The following is a 16,148-nucleotide window of genomic DNA, read 5'->3' as shown; positions in this document are numbered from 1 at the left end:
TCATTCTGCATCAAAATCCTGAGACAAAATATTTTTTAAATTTTTTGTCCATTTTTGTGATGGGATCCCTTGAAAATGGGGTTTTACCCTATGGGGTCCACTGCTTAAAAAAACAAACAATAAATGTTTGTTTACAGGATATAGAGGTTAATATTGAAGATCATTTGATTTTCCTTTTAATTTATTTATTTTTCAAACTCAGAGTATCTCTCAGTCGTTTTACTTTTCATATTGTTAGAAAAGTTGAATAACATTTCAAGTGTTTATCTATGTACATACATATGTATTCCCTAGCTCTGGTTCACCCTTTGAATAGGCAAAAGCTTTCATTTTCCTTCAAATGTTCGATTTGACACACGAGTTCTACCTGAGACCCCCATACACACCCAAAAGGCCTAATGAATTCGTTGGCAATGCAAATTTCCTTCCAAAAAACACCTTAACGCGTCAAATGAAATGCAAACAGAGCACAAACACTGAGAGATGACGATGCGTAAACAAAAAACAGTGCGGACCGAAAAGGCAGAAACAACAAACAGCAGGCAGCACATGGCAGCATAAACATTTGGCGGTGTCTAAAAATATGTGGTGCACTTGGAGAAATTGTAGTTTAAAAGTTTATTACTTTTTACCAAAATAGATAACCTACAGTGACTTTAGGAGACTATGTATAAGTATCCTATTTCTACAACTTTTGGAAGGTACAACAAGTCCTCAAAGACTCCCTTTTTTAATTTTACTCTATACTTCTTAAGTGTAGGCTTATATTCTAAGATATTCTACGAGAATTATAGTATCAAACCAATTTTTTTAGAATATCTGTTATAAGACATGTTATTAGATCATTTTTTTGTCTAGGAGTAAGCCCTTTAAAATAAGAGCCTATAAATGATGGATTATGTAGTTTCAGGTATTATATAGTATTGCCACAATCGCCATATAATAACCTGATTATCAGCCATTATTATTGATGAATAATGGTAACGAGTAATATTCCTTACCTATGTATATTTTATTGCCAAGTTTCCAGAGTATTTCAAAAGTATTTCCCCTGAATTGACATACAAACCTGTGTTTATCAGAGCCTATAAGTAATAGAATAATAACGGGCATCATATAACCTTCTTGCTTTGAATAACCCTCCATTTCTCTCAGTGGCTTTAGGACAAGTGTGGGTGAGAGTGTGTGGTTACACGTGCAGGAGTGCTGGTCTCAGTAACTATATTTAGAGGAAACTTACCTAGAGGCTGGAATGTTTGCTGCGAATGTCGGGTGAGTGGGCAGAGGCGCCGCCCTGTTGAGCAAAGTGAAAGGGGGTAATGCCAAATGCCAGCAGCTGTGCTCTTGCCGGTTAATGAATGAATATGCATGAGGCAAAAAAAGGTGGCAGGGGGCGGGCGGATAAAGCTTCCAAATACGCAAAATTGTTTTACTTTTCTTTTTGTTTGGCCAAAAACCTGAGGCTATTAAAAATATTGCATAATTAATAATGTTTACAGTTTTTTCAATAAAAAACGAAAGGTACGCAAATATTTGAATAACAAATTGGTAATCTGGACAATCAATATGGAAAACTACTGGGTACTTGCAAAGTCAGTAACTAGAACTAAGCTCTCCTCTAATTTTTCCCCATTTACATATGTCGGGTTTTATAGAGGGAGCTGTGGGTGGAGAAAGTGACTGGGTGGGGGTTGCCCTCATTAATTTGCTTCGCTTATCAAATTGGTTTTGTTTTTATTAATTTTTGTTTGGCTCGAAGCTGACACACAAAAGTTTATCCTGATATTGTTGCCGTCGGTGCCCAATCATGTAGTGTTGTTATTTTTTTTGGCACAATATTTGCCAGACCATTAGCACCATTAACATAATGAATTGCCATTGAACTGCGGCATTGATAGAATCGAATGGAACGGAATCGAGCCGGAGCGATATACCATTATTTCCCACACGTTGGAGCTGTTTGTTTGCCATTTACCTGGCAAGGTGTGCAAATATGTGTGGCGTCTAGTATGGGGGCTGCGGGAAGTGATGACATTGATTTAGAGGGTTCTCAGTTCTCAGAGGTGTTATGGAATTTATAAATCGGTTTTTATATTAGAAATTCAAGATTAAGGTAATGAGATAAAAGAAAGTTATGGGTAGAATGCCATATAGATTGGATAGGGGTTTTCCGATTTGTTTTCAGAGAAAATTCCATAGAAAGTTCCTTACATTTGGCTATATTTTAAGGCTTTCAGATATTAAAAATTCGTATAATAAATGAGGCTTATTATTTGTAAATGATTTTCAATCCCACGATGATTCCTAATGACTTGCAACTGCTCTGAATGATAAACACTTCTTCCGGCTGCGACTGCCTGTGATTAATCATTTGATTTAGCATCCGAATATTCGAATTTTTGATTGATTACGCCCTCAGCTGTTGCCCTAAAACAGTTCAAGCCAATTAAATCCGTTAGGCGGCTGTTATCTGGCTAAGCCCTCTTCTGAGCCAGGGAAGGCGAATGGAAAACGGCTAAGACCTTTAGGCCCTGAATGAATGATTCCTGAAGTGTCGTCTGACAGACGATGACGACATTTATGGTCCTTTGTTGAATGAAAAGTGAGTTTTACATTGCCACAGCAACGTCTAGGGGGCCTTCCTCCCACGACCGGCTTTTCCTGTTGCCTATTTTGCATATGAGGCAGCAAAGTTTGGCTTTATTTTTCGAGGCGGAAGCAAACTTTGGCGACTTTTCGCAGTCTGGGCTGTCACCCCCCGAAAAACTTTTCTTAATTGGTGCCAGCTCTGTGATCTCTCCTCCGCATATATCAAGTGGAAAATCTAAAATTGGTTCTCCATTTTCCATTTTATTGATTTCTCAATCGAATCGTATGTTCGCCGCTGTTCATTCATGATACGTTTTCGCAATGAACCTTGTCGGACTATTTAAGGCTAATGAGGTGTTAAATTGCAGACCACTCTGACCTTGATTCTAAAAAAACACACAATCCTCCCCACCAGGAAAATTAAGAAATATGACTTATAGTTAATAAGTTTCATACAAGCACTCTTAGACTTTTCGCGGGTTTTTCCTCGTCGGCTGTCAGTTGAGTTTACCTCAACGGGTGGCAGGATTGTTCAACTAAATGGAAAGTGAAGAACTCTTAATGGCAAATTGTGTGAACTGATTCGTGAGAATTTTCCGATGAATTTGGTTGGGCTTGGTTTTGTTGTTGGGTTACTCGATAGGCTCCCACTTGACAGGGAGCTGTCATTCTTTGTTTTTAATATCCATGTTCCCATTCAATTTTTCCAAATATTTTTTTTACACTTTAGCTTTACTTTTCTTTTTGGTTTTTTTTTTGGAAAATTTTCATTTTGTTTTTTTTTTTTGGCAGCGGCAAAAACAATTTGTTTATATAACGAAGCACGTTGTGCTTTTGACATATTTATGCCGGTGGCCAGGCACTTGTGTTTGGCCTCTTTCCCCTTTATCCGCCCACTCCACCTGCCACGCCTACCACCCTCCGCCCCTAGTGTGTTGTATGGGGAAAAGTTTTTTTCTTCTTTTTCCCGCCACCTCTGGCTAAAAACAAAGGCCGACAAAAGGCCCAAGACGGCGATGATGAAGACAAGACGTTGAACACCAAAAGAAAAGGCAACCGACGTAGGAACGACCTCTTCATTGGCTTTAAGACCTTTCAGGAGGGAAGTTTTTCCTCCAAACTGCTTACTTTCTTTCTACTTCCGCTTTTCCCGCATTGTTTCTTTCCCAGTTCCCGTAGTATTTTGCTGTTGTCTGTGGCACAGTTTGGCTTGGAAAGCTTATCAAATGGGGCACTTTGAATGGGCCATGCAATTGAATGCAATTCGTATAGCTTTTAATAGATCAAAGATATAAAAATAATATATGCAAAGATTTAAAATTTAAACCATAATAATATTAAATAACTATTTCAAGTCTTTCAAAATAAGATCATAAAAAGTGTTTTTTTAAAGGACATCTTTCCCTTCTTTTGGCCATAAACACAAAATATTCTCCGCCTTGGTGAATACCCAGCTCATCTGCCATAATTTTAGATAATCTCTGAAACTTTATGGCTTTATAAGGGTATTAAAACTCCGTCAGATCTCAGATAAATTTCTTTACATTTTCTTGGCACTCTTTTGGCCCCCTGACCCCCCCTGGAACTTTTTCTTCTCCATTCGAAAATTTAACAAACAATCTGAAGTTGTACTGGGTCTAGGGTGCGCTCTCTTTCGGCCCCAGTATAGCCGTCTCTGTCTCGGCCTCTGTTGTGATAGGACCTTGCGTGTCTGGCGCGCATTTCGTGAGACTTAAGTGGGCCGGCGCCCAAAAAACAAAAATAAAATTCACAAAAACAAAACATAAAAAAAAAGGAAAAAAAAATTGTGTGGATATAGGATATGGGAAGGGTCTGGAGGGGGTATCCGAAAAGTAGATACGATATATTTATTGGCAGCGTCAGTTGGGCAAAGCTTCTGCGGGGGCGGCTGGGAGCCGTTTGTGTTTGAGTTTGCTTTGTTTTGGGGCTTGCCTTTGCTTTTATTTCTGGGCCCTGTGCGAAATCGAATTTATTGTTTTAATGCCATTTTCTGTCGCTGTCGAGCGCAAAAATTGGCAGTTTGTTTAGAAATTAGCGCACTCTCTTCCGTTGCCCGATGCCCTCATTCCGCCGGTATCTGTGTGTCCTTTGTGCCCCTTTTAGCATGTTAAATGAAAATCAATTTCATCTTCCTCTTTCTCGTTACAGCCAAAAGGTACAACGCCAGTCGCAGCATGAGCGGGTCGGGGACAGGAAGTGGGGTGGGCAGCGGCGCCACCCACATCTTTCGGTCCCTGTCATCGGAGAGCCAGAAGCGAGAGTGGTCCAAGCGGCTGTCCCTCAGGGGAATGCGCCACGGAGGCGCCGCGAGCGGAGGAGCTGCGGGCGGAGCTGGGACAGTCGGATCTTCAGGCCCGTCCAGCGGCAAGGAGGTGAGCTAATTGACCCCAACGACCACTCGCAATCCCACAATCATTACGCAAAAGCGGAGATTACACTGGGGAAAATAATATGAGTTCTAAGACATTAGGGTCTTCTTAAGTTACCTTACATATCCCCCATTTTTATCAGTGTAAGACCCATACACCATTTCTCACACCATAACCATCTATTCTTTTTGTGGCTTATTTGCAGGAAAGCAAACACAGAAAGTTCTTCAGCCGTTCTGCCTCCCTGCGGCAGGCCGGGAGTGGAGGCAGCCAACAGGCCTCCATGGAGCTGCATGTGCCCGGCCAGGGGGGTCAGGGTGGGATGTCCTCCGGAGCAGGCTCACCATCGCAGCCGCAAACACAGCCGTCGACGCCCAAGAAGTCCAACTGGGAGGTGATCGAACATTTCAATACGAGTGCCAAGGGAGGCAAGGCCATGGTTAGCAGCAGTTTGATTGCGGTAAGTATTAGGAGGGATGGGGGAATGGGAGTGGGAGTGGAAGGGGGCGGTAAGATGTGGGTACTGGCATCAATTAATTTACCCACCTAATGGACAGAACGTCGACTGCAGGCAATTCCCAGGCCCCAGGCCTTAGGCGCCCAGGCTCCACCTGTTGTGGCGGCTGTTGCCTCTCCTCGGCTGCCTGCTGGCTGGGATTTAAATATTTAATTTGATTGTGCCGCAAATAAGCTGGGACGGGCTAAATTTAAATACAATTTCATTGATGGCTGAATCTGGATCTGAGTCTGCTAATGGCAAGCGGGCAGGCCGGATGCCATTTGGTGAGCCCTGCAAGAATTTATTTAAAGTCAAACAATCTGGCATAAGCAAACAGCCTGCATGTCCTGGGGGCTTGGTTTAATTAAATTTATTGTTTTATTGAAATCGATCCTGGTCCGAAACTGGTCAACATGGAAAACAACCACATACCTCTGTAAGCTTGTTTTACAAACTATGCTTGTTTATTTTTAGTTTCAAACTAATATCATTTATCTCTCTCGTTACATTTGAGATGAAAACCAGTTCAATTTTAAAGTGGATACCATGGTTTTTATGCTGAAAACGAATAGTTTCCTTTTTCAACATCTTTTTGATATGTTTTTTTATATAACCATTTTCCCGTTTAGTACAAGTAACCGTGTTTTAATGCTCACTAACAAGCCATGTCCTGCAAAACGCACTCTTTCCCTCGCAGGGACACTCACACACAGTAACATCCTAACCGACATTCAGCCACCCACCCACACATACACCTGCATACATAAGCTGACATGCACAAGGGGCCACTTAGCAACTGCACGGATGTGTGTGTGTGTGCGTATTTCTATTTGCGTTCGTTGTCAAGAGTCAATTGACAAAGTTTAGCAAATTGAAAAGGCAAAAAAAGAAAGGTGAGGGTGTAGAGTAGACACTAGAGGGGAAAAAATACATTTCTGGCGTTCAAATGGGCGGCAATTTGCTTAAAAACGCCGCGGGGATCGAAATACAAACGCCATTTTAAGTGTGTCGGTGAGAGTGTGTGGGAGAAGCGTTTAGTTCGGTTATTTGGCAAGTGTGAAAAAAATCAAAGCATACTTACCAGCGTTAAAATAAAATGGGCTAAACGTGGTTAAACATTATTTTAATAGAAACTTCTATGAAAATCAAATAAAAAGGATTTTATAAATATAAGCCAGCCTTAGGCTTTCTAATTTTCAGATTCACAAACTATCAAAACTATTCAAATTATTATTCAGGCAATTAAATAAAGCTATTTTAATTAAAATCTATATAATAACATTTGTTTTATTGATTAGCTTTTATTGTATACATTTATTATATTTCTGATTTTAATAAATCTCTCTAATTCAAATAATTTAATTAATTTGTATCTCTTTCAGGCTGGCATCACGCGCTGCAACATCGACGAGTCTATCGATTCCACCAACTCCAGCTCCACCTGCCACAGCCCCATGATCTACCAACGTGACGAGGCCCAGCTGCTGCAACAAGGTGAGTGGAGTGAGGGAAACGAGTGGGAAAGGACCTCATTCTCCTTGAATGAATGGGAAAATGTGAGAAAAATCTCTTGGTTGGGTAATGCGAAAACGTTTACCGTTACTCGGGCTACTGAGGGTCAATAAAAATACCAGCACACATGCCATCTTTGGTAGAATCCTTCGCCCATCTCTTCCTCCATGCCCCTCATGGGTGCCCTCTTCATGGCGCTCAAAATGTCACAAGTTGATTGTCATTGTCATATTGAATTTGACGAGGCTATTTCGCAGTCTCGTCTTTCGTCTCACGTTTCTTTCGCTTCCCTATCCTCGTCATTGGCATTTCACTCACATCCCATGCTATTTTTTCCTCCTTTTGCCCCTTCGAGGTTGCCCCGGATCTATACTAGTACTATATACTCGTATGTACCACCCCATACATCATCCCATGCCACAGCATACCACACCATTCCATTCCATCCCATCCGATTTATTTTAGTTTTGTGTTTCCTGGGAAGGAACTGAGCCTTCTCTTGGTTTTGCTTGGCTTCGATAGACATCTGTACATGCTGCGTAGATTTCTATGGAAATTTACATAATCACGTTTGGCATTTATTTATTGATGCATATAAAAACATATTCCGAGATGCGTGTTTGGATGCCGCTCCCGCCTCCACAGCATTGTTTGCGGTTTCCTTCTTTTTTTTGTTGTTGCCATTGTGGTCAGGACACGGGACAGTTGAATGATTTTAATATGCCGATTTGGCTGACGTTCTCCATTTTACAATAAAATATTTTATGGCTTTGTGTGTTGCATTTGAAATCAAGGTCTTCATTCTCGGCCAGAAGAGATTGGAAATGTCAGCACACATAGATGATGATGGTGATGTATAAATCGAAATTGTATACAAGTTTGGCGGGTCAATTGTACTTTGAATGACAAAAGCCAAGATAATGTGTGTTGGTTTTGTGATCTGGAGGGTTTTGTTTGTGATTGTCATCTAAAAACATGGCTAAAGATATTAAGTTGCAAATCAAACAAGTTTAATCTTTATGTAAGCTTTTAATTAATAATTTGATTTTAGAGCAAAATGGATTTTACTGCTCTAATAAATATATTTTAATTATTAATCCTTGCTTTGGTTGTTAATTCATCTGTTTGTAGCTTACACTCTGTAGTCTCTAAAAAACATGTACTTTGATTTATAATCTGCCATTACATTGTACAAAGAGCCTATTTAAAAACCATCAATGGATTCATTGAACATCGACATTTGCATATCCACTCCATTTGAATGACTATTTAGCATTATTATTCCCTCAGAGAATAGGTAAGCCCCATAAATCCCATCTGTTGGATGTGCGGCAGGCCAGCCAAGTGTAAATCTGCAGAATCTGTAATTATTTGGGATGTCTGGCGGTGCTCGCAATTACACTTGCATATTTAGGCAGCAATTTGTAATCATTTTGCAGTTCAGCCCAGCTAATTGCAGTTCAGCCGGGCCATGACTTGGTCCAAATATCAAGCCAAGTTAACTTCCCGGCTGAAGTATTAATTAATTTGGCTTTTGTGTATGCGGCGGAGCGAGGCCGACAATGAATCCTGGAATAGTGTGCCACAAATTGAATCCGCTGCCTGTGATTTGCTTTCAGGAGATGCCGGCAATGTGGAGGCCAACAATCTGAATGCCGGAGGAGGAGCAGGCGGCGGCGGTGGAGTCGGAGCAGGAAATGGTCCGGTGAGCCCCAGCATTTCGTTCTGGTTCCGTTTGAACCGCATCATTCTGCGCCTCTGCTCCACGCACCAGTTTAAGAATCTCCAGGTAAGCTACTTATGCTGCAAGCTTAGCATGAAATCCTTTGCCAAACAACTTTCAACTTGCCTACCTTGCAACGTCCCCATCCACATCCCAGCTCCCAGCTCCTGCCTCCACCATTCCGGCCTTCTTTGAAACTTTTTCGCCTGGTTTGCTACTTAGTTTGCTCAACTTTTTCCGTGCACTTAGGAAATGGCTATATCAAAATACCTAAGCTGCGAAAATCAAGGACTCCTCTTTGAGGAAAGAATGCTGACTAAAATTTATTAGCATAAATTCTAAAATAAACATACACCTTGTTCCACCTTAAAAGCAAACTTTATATTAAATTAGAAAATATGTATTAAAGGTGTCATGGCTTTTTATTTTCACTTCACATTTATTTCCATAATTTTATGATAAAAGATATATCTTAAGACTTGATTCAAATTTTATTTTAGTAGTCTTCTGTAAACCATTTTAGGCTTAATTCAATTCCGCTAGAATAAACAGAGAATTAATTTTGCAAGTGTTTCCATTTCCATTTCCGGTTGGCACTCAGGTGGAAATGCTGTATCAGCGTTACTTTCTGCGTATGAACCAGAGCAACACCACCCACATTCTGGCGCTGCTCCTGGCCCTGATTCTGGCCCTTTCCTGCACGCACCTGGTCTTCACAACGCTGCAGCTTCAGCGCAGCAGCACCCTGATGCTGGAGCTCATGAGACTGGACACAAATGGCAGCCAAACCAATGGCAACTTGACGACAACCACAATGAAGCCACCGGTGGATGCCGGCCAGCAAATTGCCCAGGGCAGCGCCAACTCCTTCCTGCTGCCGGGCCTGAATTCCACATCCACCTCCAGGGTGGGGGGCAGTGATTTGGAATCCGCTTCTGACCGCGAACTCGTCGATTCTGATGTGGACGATAATGGGCAGGCGTGGCGGAGGCAGAAGCGCAAACATTATCGACGCCTCCACAAGCATCGCTACAAACACAAAACCAAGCACCACGCCCCGGCCAGGTGAGTGGGGTCAGGGGGCCGGGTGAGATGTGCCTTTGACAGGTCAACACCACCCGACAATGTGTTTCACCCGAAAGGCGACTCATATTTTGCCGAGCTGGCATTTGGGGCGCCTCCAAAAATTCAATCAAACAACTTTGGGCTGCCCCACCGAAAGCAAAGCAGATCTGAGCCCATAAAAGTATGTCTAAAGTAGGCTCAAATTGAATTTAAAGCGGGCTGGGAGGGGCCGGAACAAGTTAAGCTTCAAGGAAAGTAATTTTAGCCAAGCAAAGACCACAATCGATCGAACCGAATCCATGACATGGCTTTAATCAGCGACTGGCTTTCGCAAAGTGCGAGGAAAGTGCTCTGAAATTGAATTTGGAGTGGTGAAAAATACACATTTCAGGATAACATTAATCGGAGGAAACATGTCTAACTAAAATTGGCAAAAGAGAATTTTTAATTAAAATCAAATGAAGAGCTTATTCTATCTGGGGGGATTGGTTTTATAATTTAATTATCCAACTATGCGGCTTGAGGGAAAAATTTGTGGAAATATTAAGATGTTTACATTTCAAAGTATATAAGAGACTACTTGCGACTTAAAGACAGACATTACTATTGTTGTTTACCGAGTGTTATTGACCATTTTGTTGACATAAATATTTGTCAAGTTCCATCAATACTAGTGATAGTTAGAAGAACTCAAAGGCAGCAACAGATTGTGGCACACATCACCAGTCAACACGCAAGACAATACTCAAATCAATAAGGCATTCGATGACTGTCTCCCGAAATACATTTCGTCTGCCACTTCCATTTACATTTAGATTTATTTTCCCACAAATATTTATGCAGGTCATAAACGGCAACAAGATGGATGGGAGACTCTTTCCCAAAAAAAAAAACGAAAAACCCACAAAACACAGACATTTTCGGAGTGAAATGAATTTTGGGACTTTATTTCAGATACGATATCCGGGAGAAGCGGAGCCTGCAGAAGGGAGTAGGGGCGTCTGTTGACACTGGACCCGATGATGTTTACACTGCCACTGCCGCCGCAGAGGGCGGGACTGCCGCTACCGACGACAATGATGGGCGTGGAGTTGGCAGTAAACGCATTACGTATACGCCGCGTGTCCGCGACAACAATCAAATTTCACATGAGGAACGTGATGAAGTGTTAAACACATCGTCGGCCGCAGGACCGAGTGGGGAGGACGACGATTTGGACACCTCACTGAGCTACGGACACATTCTGGCCCTGCTCCTGATGCAGGTGGACGAGTCCGTGCTGGTCTTTCTCATCGTCATGCTAATCTGCGGCATTGTCTACTCCTGTAAGTCACTGGATACCACCAGGACGATTGACTTGTGGTCTTGGGGGCTAATCTGTTTGTATTTGCTTACAGTTCTGCTCTGCATTCTGTCCAAGCCGGCCATGAACGAGATATTCCTGGTCCTGGTATCATATGTCATCCTGGGTACCTTTCTGGCCATCGAAGTGGCAGTTAGTTTTGCGTTGCAACCAAGGTTGGTATTTCAATTTTTATTCCGAGATAGATAGTATCCATTATTTCTTTGAAAAGTATCACAATTTCTCTCTCTGTCGTGTCTGGCCTGGGGAAATTAATCATTCACGGCTCGCTAATTGCGAGAACTTGGCCAGGCCGGCAATCATCTTCGTCCCAAGCAAACAACCACATCTGCTATCCTGAATGCCCTCTGTCCATTGTCCTAATCGCTCTTCTCCTGTCCGAACATCTCCACAGCAAATCCTTCAACGGCAGCGCCTGCTGCACCGTCCTCATCTACATGACCTACACGATGTTGCCGCTCCGCCTCCGGGAAGCTCTGATCGGTGGCATTCTCCTGAGTCTTGTCCATTTGTACACCTGCCTGCGGCTCCCCTCGACCTTCCACGACCTGGAGGCCTTTAAATGGCAAGAGGTAAGTGATTGTTTACGCCAGAGGGTAAAGTTTAATTTAAAATCTTTGCATAAAGAGTAGCTTCTTGAGAGAGTCCTTGAAATTAAAGTAAACTGCCATTTACCAAAGGGTTCGATATCCTTAATGAGCCGCAAATGCAAATCGATTTAGCGAACATTAAAAGTAAAACATTGCGCCATAAAGTAGCCCGGGAAGGAGGACAGCCTTCCTTTAATTGCCGGGAAAACATGAAAATCAGGAGTTGGGGTCTCCGTGCCGGGGAGACAGCAGCTGAGCCTTGGCACGTGTCCTGGCAGTAGACACAAATGGAATAAAATTAAATTGCCGCAAAATTGAATGAAATCGAGGCGACGGCTCCCTCCACGCTGGCTCCTGCTCAGCTGTTGTTTTTCCTTGTATTTATGGGTCGTAATGTCATTAAAGACTGCTCCATCTTTTGCTTTTTCTTCCACTAGCTTCTTTGCACCCTGGTGGCCCTGCTTTTGGCCAACTTGACCGGCGTCTACACCCACTGGCCCAAGGAGAAAGCCCAGCGCAAGGCCTTCATCGAGACGAGGCAGTGCATCGAGGCTCGGCTGCGGACTCAACGCGAAAACCAGCAGCAGGTAAGGCTTCTGGGGTTATGCCCTCTTCAAATTCCCAGACAAAGTAATTTCAGCAGGTGTCACACGTGGGCGCATGGGTGCGTGGGTGGGCTCCGAGTTGAAAAGGGAAAACGCGACAAACAAATGAACAAACAGCCAGCGTACAAATTCCGCACAAATTGTTTGCATCAAACGGAATGTTGATTTACGGCCAGCGGGGTACAGATTCGTCTTGTACTTTTGTTTATTGTTTTATTCGGGGGACTTCTTTTATCTTGCACTTGGCAAACGCGAATACCAGGACATTCCATAATTCAGTGGCACCCTTTGAAGGTGATTGTCGGAGAGCAATAAATAAAAATCAAAGTAAATGGAAAGAAAGCCTATTAAATATTTATTTTTAAAAAGAAAAGAAACTTTAAAAACTCTTAAGTTATTATCTCCCCAACTGATCCCCCGCCAGAATTAAATTTAAATTTAAATCACATTTGGGGGGTCAGCGGAGAAGGAAAGCTTTATTTCCTCTGAAATGGATATGGGGCATTAAAGGTGTACCGTTTGTTGCAGGAACGCTTGCTGCTGTCGGTCCTGCCACGGCATGTGGCCATGGAGATGAAGGACGATATTGCGGGCCAGCCACGTGACACACAATTCCATAAGATATATATTCAGCGACACGAGAACGTCAGGTAAGTGTTTTGCACCTGTGTGCGTGCACGGCATACAGGGTCCTTTTCATTTATGTATATCTGTGACTGTCTCACTCTTGGGCTAAGAGTGTGTGTGTGTGAGAGAGAATTTATTTGCATGCAAAGTCAATAAATTGTTCGGCTGAGAGTCTCTGAATGTCTGAGCGTGTAACGCGAGCAATGAATTTGTATGCAAAGCCCAAAAGAAGCTAAACCAACTGCACAACCTCACACAGCCAGAAACACATACCCCCACCCACACCCCCAAAGAGGCACACAGGACGATACCAACACATGCAAAGCAGTCAACGAAGCATAATAAAGCATACTTTGGGGCGCACCTGTTTGAGCCAGAGTTGTCGTCCGTCTGTTGCTTCTGCTTTTCATACGCTTCCTTAAGGGAAAAGTTGCTAAGGATACCATTCAAAAATGACAATAGAAAAGGGACAAATTTAACAAAAAAGAATAGAAGAGGTCTTTCATTTTTGGGTAACTGGTGGATAATTAGAAATTCTTTTGTAGAACCACATAAACGTAAGGTATTCAGCAGTCTACTGTCTGAAATCCTTTGCAGGCACTTCCTGCTTTGGGGCCTTATGCTTACCCTCCCGAAACTTTACCTCAACCATTTTGTATTAAATTACGCGCTGAGCCGACTAAGCCCTTCTCAGTTACGAGTCGTAAAATCAGCAGAGTAGCGGCACAAACAAGTGGCAGGCGGCCGTGCTAACGTGGCTCTGTCAACACACGGCACGGTATAGGCCAACCTGAAAAAGGATTTATCATCATTAGATTTACGAGAATAAATAACCGACACATGATTTAGCTCAGGCAACAGGCTGTATTGTAGGCGGAACAAGGACTCTTTAAACTTGGCCAGCTAAATATTAAAAACACGTTAGAAACTTTTCGACAGAAGACTCTCAACTTTGTGTACACTCGTTCTGGCCCGAAAAGTGTATCCTCTCAACCGCATGTTTGTAATATGCGTTACTTTGTTGCCGGGCTTTTCCGACTTTCATCTCGCTTTCCACTTTCTCTCCTTTCTATGTGTATTTTCCAGCATTCTGTTTGCGGACATTTGCGGTTTCACCAGCCTCTCGGATCAGTGCACGGCGGAGGAGTTGGTGCGTCTGCTGAACGAGCTCTTTGCCCGGTGAGTATATGCTATCCAGCCTTCCAGAAGGGGCCAGGCCACTTGAATTTGATAGGCCAGTGGCTGTTGACCATAATTAATGGCAAACAGTTCAGACACTACACAATAAAACATTATCTTGTGTTTGGTTCAATACATTTCCCCCCAAAAATAGATTTCAGCAACAACCTTGATATCCCTTAGTTGTTATCAGTGTAGACCCAACAGTCTGGGCTATTGTCTTATTCATGAAATGGAAAACCAGACACAGCCTGCGGCTGTTTTAATTGCTCCCGATGAACGCCGGATAACTGACCTCGGGTCAAACAAATAAAGCTACTGACCTTTAAGAGTCTGAGGGTCTGAGGTCTCATTTCCAAGAACTGGTTGGAGAAATAGTTTCGTTTCTTTGATTTTTCAACATTTCCATAGAGAGAGTGCATTTATTTTAATGAATACGTCCTTCCAAGAAAGTCGTACCCCTTTTCAGGACATTCTTTATGTATTATTATTAAGGAGCAGGCTTTTCTGATTTTCTGCTTTTCTCGTTTTCATTTCCATTTTCCCTCGTTGCAGATTTGATCGATTGGCCGCAGAGCACCATTGTCTGCGCATTAAGCTGCTGGGCGATTGTTATTACTGTGTCTCCGGACTGCCAGAGCCCCGGCCGGATCACGCCCATTGTGCCGTCGAAATGGGACTCGATATGATTGACGCCATAGCGTGAGTATCCGTATCCGTGCTCGTATCCGCCGCTGAAACACAGATACAAAGGAGTCCTGATGTGTTGCGGCCTTGTTGTGTCTGCACAGCAAAAAAAAAATTTAAATAAATGTTTTTTAAAATATTTTTAAATAATAATAGTTCTTAGTTATATCCTACTTATACCCTTGTAACCTATTATCCTTTTTCTTTCTTGTATCCTTGCAGTCTAGTTCGCGAGGTGATGGCCGTAAATGTGAACATGCGAGTGGGCATCCACACGGGACGGGTGCATTGCGGCGTTCTGGGCCTGGTCAAGTGGCAGTTTGATGTGTGGTCCAATGACGTCACCCTGGCCAACCACATGGAGAGCGGCGGCATACCAGGGTGAGTGTGTTGGAGCATCCCGATCTGGTGACATCTTCACCCGAAATTAATTGATTTAGCGTCTTCAGCGCCCGCCAGCCGGTTGACACTTCAAAGTGGCCATTGTCTCTGCCATTGGACGATGGTTATGGTCCGTGGGGGGAGTATCCTCAGCAATTCAATTCATTCTGCCGCCATTCCGTTGGCCAATTCAATTTCATTCTGAATGGGCAAATCCAATTCAATCCATTCGAAATCCCGTTTCGGTCAGTTTGTGCCACTTCTGGCGACAGCTGTGAATAATGGCTATAAGCGGAGACTGTTGTTCCTAACATCTTAGTGCCTCCCCCTCTCTTGCCACACAAAGAGCCGTTGACAAGCTTGCGTGGCCGACAATTAAAGCCAACTTGTTGTGTCGGGCCAGAAGTTGGTGAAGAGGCCCACAAGTACCGTGGCGGCATTAAAGGAAGGAAGGACGAAAGGCACTCGAAAGTCCAAAAGTGTCGTTCGCGAGGGTGTGCCGCACTCTATTGTGGCTTAATCGCTGTAATTGCCACGAATACAGCCACAACGTAGCATTTTGCATGCGTCTTGTGGCCGGTTAAAGGCGTCAAGTTATTGGTAACTTGGCAGCCCTTAGCTCACCAGTCTTGCCCCTTACGGAAGCCCCTCAAATATAACGGCCGCCCAATCGATTACCACACCCTCTTTCCACTTTTATGGCGACCGACTTGCGGCATGCCACGCCCCTCACAATGCACTACAGCAACACCAACGCCCACCACTGATAAGTGCCCCGCAACAATATTTTGTTGCTGTTGATTCAGCTGCACTCACTTCAACACTTGAGCAATTTGTTTCTGTTCGCATGCCCCGACATCAAAAGTTTTTGGTGTTTGAAAGGGGTATATTAGGCAATAGGGTTGGGATAGATCTTCCTAAGGAAGTTCATCTTAATT

General features: G+C 43.1%; 1 protein-coding gene across 4 annotated transcripts in view; it reads left to right on the top strand.

Moving 5' to 3' along the window:
* Positions 1–16,148, top strand: part of LOC108119133 (adenylate cyclase type 6) — a 36,907-nt gene that overhangs the window by 9,997 nt on the left and 10,762 nt on the right. For all 4 annotated transcript variants that reach the window (XM_070279285.1, XM_070279284.1, XM_043210071.2 and 1 more), the window contains 13 exons: positions 4,759–4,982; positions 5,185–5,439; positions 6,861–6,972; positions 8,610–8,779; positions 9,315–9,778; positions 10,733–11,103; positions 11,176–11,296; positions 11,536–11,713; positions 12,169–12,318; positions 12,865–12,986; positions 14,050–14,142; positions 14,698–14,844; positions 15,052–15,210. In XM_070279285.1, coding sequence (XP_070135386.1) covers positions 4,785–4,982; positions 5,185–5,439; positions 6,861–6,972; positions 8,610–8,779; positions 9,315–9,778; positions 10,733–11,103; positions 11,176–11,296; positions 11,536–11,713; positions 12,169–12,318; positions 12,865–12,986; positions 14,050–14,142; positions 14,698–14,844; positions 15,052–15,210 — 2,540 coding nt within the window. In that variant the 5' untranslated portion in view covers positions 4,759–4,784. The remainder of the gene's footprint in view (positions 1–4,758; positions 4,983–5,184; positions 5,440–6,860; positions 6,973–8,609; positions 8,780–9,314; positions 9,779–10,732; positions 11,104–11,175; positions 11,297–11,535; positions 11,714–12,168; positions 12,319–12,864; positions 12,987–14,049; positions 14,143–14,697; positions 14,845–15,051; positions 15,211–16,148) is intronic.

Source organism: Drosophila bipectinata, chromosome 3L, assembly GCF_030179905.1.
Source record: "Drosophila bipectinata strain 14024-0381.07 chromosome 3L, DbipHiC1v2, whole genome shotgun sequence".
NCBI lineage: Eukaryota > Metazoa > Arthropoda > Insecta > Diptera > Drosophilidae > Drosophila > Drosophila bipectinata.
Note: the sequence above shows the minus strand (reverse complement) of the source record. Positions and strands in the feature narration are given on the sequence as shown.